The sequence below is a fragment of the Poecilia reticulata genome, chromosome 2 (assembly GCF_904066995.2).
Source record: "Poecilia reticulata chromosome 2, P_reticulata-male-v2, whole genome shotgun sequence".
NCBI lineage: Eukaryota > Metazoa > Chordata > Actinopteri > Cyprinodontiformes > Poeciliidae > Poecilia > Poecilia reticulata.
The window spans coordinates 41,278,701-41,292,528 of record NC_088831.1 but is presented as its reverse complement, the minus strand read 5'-3'; the positions used below and the strand labels follow the sequence as shown (position 1 = coordinate 41,292,528).

General features: G+C 35.0%; 1 protein-coding gene across 1 annotated transcript in view; it reads right to left on the bottom strand.

Annotated features, from left to right (window-relative positions):
* Window positions 1-13,828, bottom strand: part of LOC103461828 (uncharacterized) — a 46,769-nt gene that overhangs the window by 25,219 nt on the left and 7,722 nt on the right. The window contains exons 5-8 of the mRNA XM_081604638.1: window positions 10,233-10,328; window positions 6,725-6,820; window positions 4,422-4,529; window positions 2,362-2,457 (exon numbers count right to left, since the gene is read on the bottom strand). Coding sequence (XP_081460764.1) covers window positions 2,362-2,457; window positions 4,422-4,529; window positions 6,725-6,820; window positions 10,233-10,328 — 396 coding nt within the window. The remainder of the gene's footprint in view (window positions 1-2,361; window positions 2,458-4,421; window positions 4,530-6,724; window positions 6,821-10,232; window positions 10,329-13,828) is intronic.

Below are 13,828 nucleotides of genomic sequence, written 5' to 3'. Positions count from 1 at the left end.
CATCTCCATGGACCAGAAAGATCGTGAGACGAGGAGAAGGGAGCTACAGAGCTGCAAGACAAGAAGCTGAGGACCGCTACGCGCATGAGGAAGTCACCCTGAGGCCCGAGACCTGCTGCTCTAAGTCAGTACTCTTCCTGTACTGGGAACCTCCTGCTGCTGCAACACCTTCTTCATCATCAGGCCAGTTCTGGGGTTCAAAATGCCAAACTCCGTCCGTCTCTCTCAAAGTTTCCCTTTTTTAGTTCTCAGAGTCAGCCTTAGGGAAAGATAGGCTAGATTATTGATTTTACTTATTTGATTATTTCTGCTACTGAATTAAGCTGTACTGACCCTTGCAAAATTGCCTTACTAATAAAATAATTAGCATTAAGAAAATCTAAAAGATGTTGTGGACATTCAATTAATGAGTCACCTTAAAGTTCTTTGATGGTCATAAGATAGCTATGAAGTTTGATTCTGGGAGGAAAAAGTGGAAAATGTTTTATAGGTTGCTTTTTGCCAAAACAACACCCTTGGGACTCGCCCGAGTCACTAAAAGCAACCTGGTTCAGTAACAAGTGCAAGTTGTAATACAGAGAGAGCGACCGTTAATAGGTGTGCTCTGTGAAACTAGTTGGTTGCAGGCTTTTCAATCTGGCTAATTCACAGGGTGAAAAAGGGTGGGACATCTGGATGGGGAGGTTGTTAGAAACCAGGCTAGTCTTTCTCGCGCCCAGCTTAAACAGAATGTCCTCTATATTCTCATCTGTAGTAATACTCAGGAGTTAGAGGCTTCTCGGACCTGTTAGACGGAGAGCTGGTAGCAACATCTCCCTCCTCTCAGAAGGGGAAGTAGAGAGAAATAGAAGAGGGGAAAGGGTGTTGCGCAATAACAACCTTGAAAACCTTGAAGCACTGTTGTGTCTCCAGTCCAGTCTGTTGTCAAGGCGAACACAGACTTATTTATATTCCTGAACCACCTCCACTTCTTCTCCCATGGTGGAAATAGGGTTTGATCTAGTCCTGTTTCTCCTGAAATCAACAATCATCTCCTTTGTTTTCTTCACATTTAAGATGAGAAGATTGTTCCCACACCATGACACGAAGCGGCTCTCTGTACTCAACCTCTTGTCCATCTCTGATTCACCCAACGGCAATATTTAATGACAGCAATTTATTTTGACTTTCATATCATGCTGAACAAGAAAGCAGTGCATTTCAGGTGTGCCTCTAATTAACTCAAATGTGCTAGTTAACATATCACATGTTTCAAAAGCCATGACATTATCATGGGCTTTTCCTTATTGCTTAAAAAGATAATAATCATTCTGTATGTAAACCTTTAACTTTGAAGAAATCAATAAAGAAATCTCTGATAGATTCTCTCATTATTGTGGCTATTAGCAAATAGAAATAATGTTGGTCACTCTGAGAAACCTATAAGAAGTGATCTTTGTCTAACTTTAGACATTGAAAACTTAAGTATGTATTTTATTTCGGTGTGTGTAGACTTTTATTTCAACTTATGATTTTGTTTTTTTATTTGAAAAAATATACATTTTCTTCCACTTTACAGTAGCGAATTACTTTGTGTTGAGCTGCGATATAAAATTCAAAATGAATTGTTTTTGTAATTTTAATTAAACAAGATATGAAAAAGACTTGCACATTATTTGTATTCTCATCCACTCAAAAACATATTGAGGATTATATAAGTGCCCTTTATGAGCATAAAAACACTGAAAACTCACAGTATTAAACAACCAACCCATTATTCCGACATGACTATTATGAAAATATAGCAACTCTGAAGCTTCCTTCACCTGTCAGTATCAGGGAATGTCTCACGATCAGGAAGAGTCACAATCATTCTCAGGGTGTACCTGATCTTTTCATGAGGGTCTCAATAACACAGATGGGATCTTTTAAAGTGTGAATGGCCAGGTCGCATTATTCCGACTTGAACGTAATCGATACTCAACAAACGTCACTATTCTGTGTCCTGGTACACACAAGCAGGAAGAAAAACAACAACCATGGTGGACGATAAGGAGGATTAAGTTGTTAATGTGGTGGCTCTGGTCAGACAACAACTTTAAAAGTATTAGAAAACACTGAGCATGTTCTCTATTTGTGAGATTATTGCACCCTATTCTGTGTATGCAGGACACTTTTAGTTTATTTGCAGTTCACGGTCAAGATAACGTACAAGACACATTTATTTGGAAGTCTGGACAACCACACACACAAAAATCAAGTTTCACAAAAAATCTGATTTGAGCATTAAGACCTGCAGTGTGAACATAGTGCAAGATAAACTCATAACCTCAACATGTTACCACATATCATTAGCATTGATATGTGGTAAAAGAGACTTACCTGATAACAAATAATTTTGAAAATTAAATAAATTTCTCCCAGACTGAATGAAAAGGAACCACACCGTCATAATTCCTGCCCAAAGAAAAAGGATTTCTATGGAAGAACACAAAGATAAGGTTTTAGATATGCATGCCCAGCAAACATCTCTAAAGTTTTCTGAAAAAAAAAATCATTTTGCATAATTGTCTTTTTACTCAGTATGAAATCCAATCCAGACACACAGAGCATTACTAGACATGAGTTACAAATGTCACAGCCTCCATCTCAAGCCAATCCTGCACCAGAAACAATGTCAGAGGCTTCTTAATCAGGTTAAGGAGAAAAGGAACTGGACTTTTGTGTAAATGGTCCAGAGTCCAGTTTTCAGATGAAAATAAATTCTGCATGTCAGTTGGAAATCAAGATCTGACAGTCTGAAGGAAAAGTGGAAAGAAACAAAATCTAAGTTGCTTGAACTCCAGAGTGAAGTTTCCAGTTAGTGATAATTTGAGGTGCCAAGTCATCTGTTGGTTCTGGTTCACTGGATTTGATCAAGTCCACAGTCAATGCAGCTGTCTACTAGGAAATTCTAGAGCACTTCATGTTTCCCTCTGCAAACAAGTTGTATGGAGATGCTGATTTTATGTTCAAGCAAAACTTGGCACGTCTCCACACTGCCAAATGTACCAACATGTACCAACAGGAATGACAATATAATTCCTGTTCTTGATTGGCCAGCAAACTCCCCTGACCTCTAACCACATAGAAGATCTATGAGCTGTGGTCAAGAGGAAGATGAGAGACACCAGATAAAACAAGTCAGATGGCCTGAAGAAGCCATCAATAAATCTGGGCTCCCATTATAACTACACAGATCCACAGGCTGATTGTCTGAATGCTGTGGCATATTGATGCAGTAATTCATGCAAAAGGAAGCCAACCAAGAATTGAGTAAAAATAAAAAAATATGTATAGAAATGTACATATTTTTCAGAAGCCATTTGCACTTCTGTGGAACTTTGTGGGGGCAAGGAGAGTTTATATAGATTGCCTTACTAGCCTGCTGGTTTAACATGCATAAGACCCCGCCGCCAAGAAGTGTGAAGACTAGGGATCAGCTAGTTAGGTAAGTTTTGGATAGGCAGGTAATTTAGTGGGTTACCGTAGTCTGCTTATGTTTATGCACATAAATCAGCTCTTCGTCTTAATTGATTTTTATTTTGTTTTGTCAGGGAGCAGAAATTTTATTTTTTTAATTCTCCCTTAGAGAATTAAATTTTGGATAGTTTCACTAAAGATCAATTATTTGAAATGAGTAAGCACCGCTGTTAAGGAGTCTGTGTTTTCCTTTATCTTTTATCCACTTACACACACTGCTGCTGCTTACACACTGGATGGTGAATGTAATTCACCATCCAGTATCTGATCAATTTGATTGACTGCATGGCTTGTAATATTTGATCATTTTCAGCATTGAAGCCTCTTTTTATACTTAACCAAATCTCATTATTTGGTTAAGTATAGGCGTGTAGGCTGGGATGAGAAGGAGGGTAAGATCATCTGACTGGCTGAGGTGGGAGAGTATGTATGCCTAATAATGCAGTAAGCACGGTCCAGCAGAACAATTAACATGATAAAATGTGAGGAGTGCCGTCTTCAAGCTTGCCTTATTAAAATATCATGCAACTATGTGAACACCGCCAGACTGTGCCCTCTGCTCCTTGATCATTTTGTTCAGCAGGAGAGAGCACATCATGTTTACATTGATGTGGGTGGAATGTACATAACAATTGTTACTGGTAGCTGGCTAAGTAAAAATAGAGGCCAGCTTCCTACAGACAGACTCAAGATCAGGGTAACGGTGTTTGTTTTAATTGTTCCCCATTGTTGCACCAGTTTTCAAGCAAAGTAGAAATCTGATGCATTATGATGGGAAGTGGTTCAGTTAGAGCAGCTCCTCTGGTCTGATCTAACTGGACCACTTCCATCATAATGTGGGTTCAGTGTCTTACATTCAGAACACTGAAACATCAGCATAATAGACATTTGCTTTGATACTGTTATGAAAGAGCACTTACCTGATATAGAATGTCGGAAATGAAATAAAAGGCTCACAAAAACAGTAGGACACACAGGTAACAGCATAGCCTTCAGAACAAGGAAGCTTTTGAAACAAGTTGATGTTTCTATGGAAAAAGTAAAAGATCAGTTAGATGGTCCTTATGTTGGCATAAAATAATGTATTTCAGTCAGGAATACAAACTATGAAAAATATCTTTCATTATGTTAAAAGTTCTCGATTTTATGCAAAACAATATTTATTTCCATGGCAGAGGCATTATTAGGCCATCACAGTTATATTCACAGTTATGTTTAAAGAAAAATGTGAAATGAAGGAGCGGTGTAGCATTTGTATTGAATACAGAGTAAAAGATGTCTTATCTAGTATTAAGCCAAGTTTAGTGTACACAAATAGTGATTTTATTTTTTTTGAAAAACATTACTTTTTTTGGTGACACCAAATATTTGAGAGGTAATATATTTATTACATTAAAAAATGTAATCAGATTAATCTCACACTACTGCTGTGATTAATTACAATTAATAACAGTTCAATTTTTAAAGCTTGAATTTTAAAAATACATGTTTTCAAAAAAAGTTCATGAAAATATTGTATTGTGTCAAACCAAACATCGTCATGTTTCAACTGAAGCCAGCTGAGGTCATCTTCCCAGAGGCTGGAGTACAATCACTTCAGTTTTACTTTTTCACTCAGTCGGTACATAAGAAATCTCAGCTGAGCAGGTGTCCAGTAAATGGGCAGTATTATGTGTTTTCCACACATAATACTGCTTTTGTATTATGTAGTATAGTATATAACATACTATACTATATTTTATAGTATAGTAACTTAATTTTTTTAAACTACTATCTTGAACTACTATATAAGTATCAAATACGACAAGAAATTTTACCTTGTAATTTCACTGTTTACAGAAACTGGGGAGGAACCAGACTCTGAATGTTAATGCACAAATGCCAGGGTTTGAACTCAGGGCAAGCTGGGGCCGGACCTGCAGTTCAGTATGTTTACCCTACAATAAATGTATGTTTTTGAAAAGTAGTTATCCTTGAAAGTATTTTCTTTATAGTTTTAGAGTTTACTTTGAGTTTCAATTTCTTCAATTTCTACTTTGATAGACTACAGTGGAAATTAGATCAGAATTCAAATCAATTTTGTTAGAAGTAATCATAAACATGTACAATTACCACCTTCCAACTTATGCGGATGATGCATTACTTTATATGCTCTCTAAGTCACCCGAGCAAGATGCAGCAGTATTATCCAACTGTGTGTCTGATGTGGCTCATCCAAAATCAGCTGCTACTAAATCATTCAAAAATCATCTCAATATGGGTTTCAATAAGAAAACTGGTTTTAAAAGAACATTTTAATTAAATTTACAAAATAAAAACTTTTGATAGACATATAATTTTTTTCCAAAAGCAGTACGATGTAATATGTGCTTCGAACTAATCAAAAGCTACATAACAAGTCAGGCAGCCCTGCTACACATGCAATTTATTATTTTTATGTCACAAATATTGAATGACCGCAATGCAACCAAATGCATTGGCTCTTTGTACAATGGGGCTGTAAAAATTATAGATAAAAAGCCAGTCTGCTATTATAACTATACTATTATTAAGAAGCATAATCAAATGAGTTTTGACTGCTTGATCAGTTTTTGTTTTCTTAAGCTGTTATATAAAATATGTCCATCATGTGGTACCTGAGCCATTACATACATTTGTTTAGAAATCAGAACAGTAATAGAGTCACTAGAACCACCAATCTTGATATTAAAATACCATTTTGCAGGACAACCTTTGATCAGACAGCCTGATTTTAAAACAATAACTGGTATTAAAATGTTCACTGCAATATTAAGAACTTGATAAAGGGGAACAAGAACTTTACTCATTTTAAATATAGTTATTGTTTTGTTTCAGTAGTTTTAAATGTAGTTTTTTTACATTTCCTTGTAAAATTTTTCTTGAATATAGAATATAATTGTTATATAATAACAATTGAATATAGAAAAATATGCAAACAGGTAGAATATGCAGTAGTACATAACAATGCTACAGCTACAATTATTACTTTTAATAACTGCATCTAACATTGTGCGGGTTCAGCCCTACAGGGCAAGTCGAGAAAGAAGCAAGAAAAAGAGAGAGCTTCTGTTTCTATGCTCTCTCCCCACCCCCAGGAATTATTCTCTGAAATCTTCCTGTTTACTACTCCTCTCACACCCCAAAACATTAATGGTATTTTTGACCCTAGATTACCATTGAAACAGTTGTAAAAGGGACTTACTTGAATTGTACTGTTGTCTAAAGTGAAGCAGAAATCCCACATCAATAGTAAAAAAAAACAACAGAAACACAACAAGAATGGTCCAAGTTGGAATTTCTATGAAAAAAAGACAAAGATCAATTTGAGATTTGACACACTTATATCCAGTAGAGAGCTCTCGTATTTTTCTCGTGCTTATGTTCTTAATATCAATGAGTGAAAATTTTGTCTTTCAGGGTTTTGTATGTCTCCATCAAGTACCTTCAAAATGAGTGTTAGATGGCAAAAAATGTAATTATAAGAATATAATTAGAATTAAAGAAATTAACATACAAGATTTTATCCAACTAAATACATTTCAAGAACTAAACTTAATTATATAACAAAGCTGGTTAACAACACATCATGAGACAATTTTTACAGAAAATATATTTTATTTCTTCAGAGAGTTGATTTAAACCAGTTATATAATTCAGAAATGATAAGACAAGGTCAGATACTATGTGTTCAATATATGTACATGAAATGTAAATATCTGACCGGGATCTAGCAAAAGAACTCCAGTGAAATAAAGGATAAAATGGACAAAACACATAACCAAGATAAATTAGTTCATTACAAATCCCCTAAAATACACTTGTATATAAACACACTGGTCATGTTGAAATAAAATTTAAAAAGCATCGTTTTGTGGAGATTATCCTTTCCATTAATTAATACTAAAATATGAGACCAAAACTTACAAACTCTATATACCATTAAACTCTCTTACAGAGTTTGATTGCAACAGTAGTTAACTTAAAATCTCAGTTTCTGATTGGACCCCAGGCAGGAGAAGGCGGGTCTTCAGGGACAGAAAAACAGCTGAGCGGCAGCGACTCACAGAGGCAACGAATATTTTAAATACCATCGTTAATGCTTATACAGTAGTGTCAGTATTATCAGAAGTGTTAGACAGAAACTGACAGCCAGCATCAGAAACCCCGTCTGTCAATGGGGTAAAACTAGCAGCCTCCTCATAAATGACAGAACAGCCAGCCTGCACCTTCCTTTACAAGCTCCTTAAAGAGTAAAAATGCACCTCTGGTTTATGTACATATTCTTTTAGTTTAGAATAATCTAGTCCAAGTTTGAAATGTTATCTGATACGATGTCTAATTTCAAAATAAAAGCTCCATGAAAAGAAGACATTTTTTGATTTTGAATTTTCCAAAGTTGACATGCATATTGCTGAAAAACTGTTATCAGTGACTTCTCTCACTTCAGGGTGAAACTGGGACACCTCTAGAAGAAGAAATTGCCATCCACATCTGAAGTGTCATTTTGAATTTAAAGCCCATCAAAAGAAGAACTTGCTTTATCATGAGTTTTTTCCCTATATATTAACTTTGTGTTTTTATTCAGCTAAATAATTAGTGGATGCATTCATCTGACCTGAACTTCATATTTTGGTTACCAAATAACAATGAGAAACGTAGTAATTTTTCTTTTAATAAAAGCTCAATTTATAAATTTGGCTTTCCTTTGCAGCTTCCAATTCCAAAAGTCCACTCCACTTGATTTCACATTATTTTGAGCATCTTTAATTTGTTCTACTTTAAAAACTACAAACACAGACATTTTAAACTTGGACTAGATTATTCTAAACTAGTAACATAATACATATAAACAAATGTGTGATTTGTGAAACCTTTCTTTGATTTATGAAATTTTATGGAAGGTCCATATTCGTACTTTTTATGCATCTGGAATGCATTAGCAACAGTGTGAGAGTTTGTAAGTTTTGGCCCATGGGGCTTCTCATATTAAAATGCAGCACTGGTTCATGGTCATGTTTTCCCCATGGGCTAACACAGCAAAATGGCCCCTAACAACAGTTTCTGATTCCTTTTGCGGGCCTCTATCAGCAATACCTTAAAAAGGGAGTTCCCTCTTTAAGGTATTGCTTAATAACTCTTAAGCCCGACGATCCCTCGTGAGGGATCGGTTTTCGGGTGTTTTCGGCTTTCTCCGTAAACAACCGCTCCACGTAACTTTTTTTTTTCGTCCCCTAGAGAAGGCTTTCATCTTTCTAACACTAACGTTGTGTTGTTGTCTTCGCATTCACTTCCATGTAGAGCACGTGCTCCTTCACGTCACTTCCTTCGGAAGGGTGGGGGTGGGGCGCCTGAATAAAATGTAATTGCGACCCTGCAGTGATTTATTTATGTTTTACTGAAAATGTTTTTTTACTAGTAAGGATTTCATATTTATTTGTTCATTACTTTGTAGTAAAACACTCATAATTTTATGTCATTACTATTATTTTCCTTTGTTAGCTATACTTCAAAAAGTTCTTTTTTACTGTTTTACTGTGTTTCAATAAAAGTTTTCCAGTTGGACTCAAAGTAATAGCATTCAGTTCATTATTATTATATATATTATACATTTATACAAATAAATGTGGTAAATGTCATGACCAATGGTTAGATTATATGTACTAAGTGTCATTCAATGGTAATCAGTGATTTAATTTAAAGAAATTCCCAGTATTGATGTAAAAAACACATTTGGCACAGTTTGGAGACATTTTTGGATAAATGACCTCTCCACCTGGGACATTTCTCAGTAAAACATTTATAAAAACTATATTTTTCAACTGAGTGAGTCCAAATTTGGTGAACTTTTACCCAACATGTAGATTTAGAAGTCTAAACTACTTTTTTGTGTGAAACATAATATTTTAGTGATGTTTTGCAATGTTTATTTCTAACAACATTTTTGTGAGGTAAAAAAATGCTACATTTATTGTATTTAATTCAGCCAGGATAAAAGTTACAATAGCACTGACACTAGGAAATCATTCTTTGATGTCTTACCCTTACAGAGGTACCAAAACTTTAATCTGATAACTGTGAGGCTATTAGTGATTTAGCCTCACAGTTAAATCACTAATAGCCCTTTCTAAAAGCCCTTTCCACCCTTAGGGCTTAAAGAGCAATACCTTTATTGCACTTTAGTGAGTAATTTCCTTTAACCGTAGCTTTGTGCACAATGTGTGTACGTGTGTGTATGCGAGCATGCAAGCAGCTAAAAAAATTAGAGGGAAACATAATTATTTATTCCCAACAGTTTTCACTTTAAGTCTCCTGCACAACAGGATTGTTGACTTGTTTTTGCTACAAACCACTGGGCCCTGAGATGGTCCTCACATATAAACACTGTTCTCAAAAAAGCCCAGTAGAATTACTCAAGAAGTACAGCCAGTTATGGGCATGTGTCTGCTATTAGTGGAGTTAATTTTTTGTTTGGCACATTTGCTAACTTTGAAAACATTAAGTACACTTTCCCTTAAATAAATATTTACATATATTTTAAAAGACAATAATTTACATATATTTGGCCAGTATATAAAAAAAAAGTTCAAAGTAAAGTTACAAAGAAATCTCTAAAACTTGTTCTCACCAAGATTTTTTTAAATTTAAGCAAATAGAAATAATTTGCATAATTTTAATTAAACTAGCAATGATAATGTTATAGAGAGACTTACCTGACTTTAACTTGTGTTGAAAATGAAATAAAAGGCCTCCAGAAACACTAAGAACAACCAGTACAATCAGCACCCCCAGAAGGATTTTGGCCCGAGCTGAAATTTTATGAAAAAACATAATGCCAATTAGATCTTAGACACATATTCTGATACAGGCCTCATATTTTTCTGATAAGTATGTAATTATCTTCACATATTTCAGCGTTTATGTAAAAAGCAAAAAAAAAAAGAACACTGTTAAATTCATTAAAGCTAATGAATTTACAAAGTTAAATGTTGTTTATACAATATTAGTTTTTTATATTGCATAAACAACAAATGTTTTCTCAACAAAATTTACAAAATATTATTACATTTCTGTACATTAACTAGGTTAGATCATATTCCTTGTTTATTGGATGTACATAGCATGGGAATTCCTTTTCAGCATCAAACAATTAAAGAAAATTTGAATAAATTTGAAAATGCATAAACCACACACCCAAACACACACAAATACTTTCTGACTTTTTGAGCCATTCATGTCTTGAAAGAGTGAAACATTATTTCAGTATTTCCTCATGAAAAAGTTATAGATAAGGAAACAAATATTTTTTATTGTTTTGTGAATTCGACCAATCCATATCAGAGTTATGACTTGGTGTAAAACTGTCTGTAAACAGACAGAGGTGGTCTATAATGATGTTATAATTTTCTAAGACACAGAATTTTGGGCTTTCTCTTACGGAGCCCTATGGACCTGCAAGCCATTGTAAAAAAAAAACCTAATAAAAAATAAAAGCCTGAAATATTTTACTCTGTGTAAAATTATATTTCCACTTTCTGAGATGTCTGGCAAGAATAATGGACTTCACACATTTTGATTATTTGAAGTCTTTCTTTACTTCGGTCATAGTGAATGTGAAGTCCAGTCTTTTGATACTTATTTTCAGCTTTTTGAAAACAAAAAAGATGTAGTGGTTAAGAAAGACAGTTTAAGTCTGATGTTTTATCTGTGGGTAGTGCTTTTGACAAGGCTTAAGACTGCTGCATTTTTATTTTGTTATAATGTTCCTGTTCTCAGCACAGGGATCTTACAGTATATTTTTCATACAGAGGCCAGACTTTCTGAGAAAGAAAGTACATCAATGGGATTAGTATCTGGTCTTTGTTAATATCAGATGTTAGATATGTAGATAGGAGATGGTGAGGGGCCTCGTGGCTTTTAGTGAATTTCTTTATTTTAGCAAATCTATGATCTCCGTGTGGTGTGAGTTGGATCCGATCTTGACAACTGCTTATGATGTATTAATAAAAAAGTAACACATCAAAAATACATTTATTGGCATCCTCTCAATTCACTCAGTAAAGAAGGCAACATTGGAGGCAATTGTAGAACCTCATCTTGCTAAGTTATCAGAAATATTAGCCTCATTTAAACCTTGAACTTGTATGTTAGACCCAATCCCAAGCTGATTATTTAAGGAATTGTTCCCTTTGATTATCAGCCCCATATTAAATAGTCAATATTATGAATTTTCCAGGCACAGAGTCATTTTATTGCACAATCAAGTAACTGTTACCTTCAGCTAAGAAAATGAAGTACATATATCAAAAGCAACTTAAATGAAATCTACTTAGCATATCAGCTGTTTCTGATGCCTTGAAATTGGCCTCTCTCTGAAACTGAGTTCGGCTGGGAACTAAAGCTCCAAGGAGGAGATTTGTGTTAATAGTTTGGTCATTTTAGAAATAAGCGTTAAGGCATCCCCAAAATGGCTGCATTGGGAGATTCAAGGATTTCTCAAATGTGCAGAAAAGAAAATCAAAGCAACACATCAGGGACCTCATGCAAAAAAGAGTGCACAGTTTTCACACTAAAACTGGTGCACAAAAAAAATGTGTATGTATAAAGCCGCATGCACATAGCTGCACACCTTTCCTTTGTACATGCCAATTTGTGGGAAATAGAGCGCAGCTGCTGGTCCACCCTGTCGCCACCCTTAAATACATATGTAAATTAGCATAAATAGCCAGAAGTCTGCCACCAAGTGAAGCGGTAACCATGGCAATGTCCTTGTTTGTAGCAGTATAAGTATTTATAATAACAATAATTATATGTTTTATTTAAAATGTCCTTTCAGGGCACATAAGGTAATCTCACAAAATAAACTAACACATTTTTAAGAAAAACAAATAAAAATAAAGAGATGGCACAAATGTCCTTTTGAACAGTAGCGCGTTCAGCCGGCATTTAAAGACAGAGAGTCCTTTGAATGGGTAAAGTGGACTTTTACACTAAATAGTAGAATAATATGCTTAAGTTGTACATTTACAGAATAACAATCCTTAATCTCCATAAGGCGCATTCACAAAGTGGGCAGCTCCACTGAAGGGTGACTGCAGCTGGACCGGTAACGCTCAGCTCAGCTCAGCTCGGCTCCTTCTTTAAATTTTGCTCAGAGCTCCAGGATGATTAGTCTGAGCAATCTAAACGGTAATAAACCATCATCAACATTTCCCAGCAGATCAATATGATCAATTGCTTTCTCTGAATCCTTTCATTAGCGATGTTCTCCATAGCGTTCCTCAATTACACGGCTCACCTTTGCGCAGTTACTTATACACGTGTGATTGTCTACACACCTTGGAGTATGCACTTCAGCGCATAGACCAACATTACATCGTTAGGAGACAAAAACTGAGGAAAAGTACTATTCACATTCGAGAGAAGGCTTTCATATACTGTTTTTATTTTCTTTATTTTGTGTGTGTGTTAGCTTATTGTCTGAGAACAAATGCAGTTCAGTGTCATCATTTACGTTTAAATAAAAAAATATTAAAATCATAAAAAAAACATTGGGTTTGAAACTTCTTGGTCTAAATAACATTGAATGTAGTCAGATTTCAGTGTATTTTGGTGAGTTTTGATGCTTTGTAGTTTGATATTGTTCACAGAAAAAGTTTGCATGGCTGCCGCACATTTTCACACCAGCGAAAAAGTGTGCATATATTTAAGCAAACTTTGACGCAAAGTTATTTTTTATACATGCCGACTTCTGCATAAAATATGGCGCCACACATTTTTGTGCTTTATGCATGAGGCCCCAGGTGTGTTTTTGATGAGGAAATAACATTATAACATGATATAAAGCTCAAAAAGTTGATTTCACAGATATTTTCAACCAGCTTTTAAGGTAGCTGTAATTAAATCTTTACTCAAGAAACCTCTGAATCAAGATGCCTTAAGAGATGACAGATCTGTACCTAATCTCCCTTTCTTATCTGAAGTTCTTGAGAAAATAGTTGCTAATCATTAATCAAGTATGTGAACATTAATACAGTAATTACCAATTTGAGGAGTTTCAGTCAGGTGTCAGAGATCATGAAACATCACATGTTTCAGCATGAAACAGTACTAATGTTATTCTCCTGGCCTCAGATAATGGACTGGAATCTGTTCTGGTCCTTTTGTATTCTAGCACTGTTTTTGTTGTAGTCATTTACAATTGATCAAAGTTCAAAGTTAAGAAGCTGGCCGAAGGGTCCCTTCTTGGTTTTTAAGATTGCCTTTATGTAACTTACTGGCATGTGTTTAAGCAGGCAGCCACCTATAA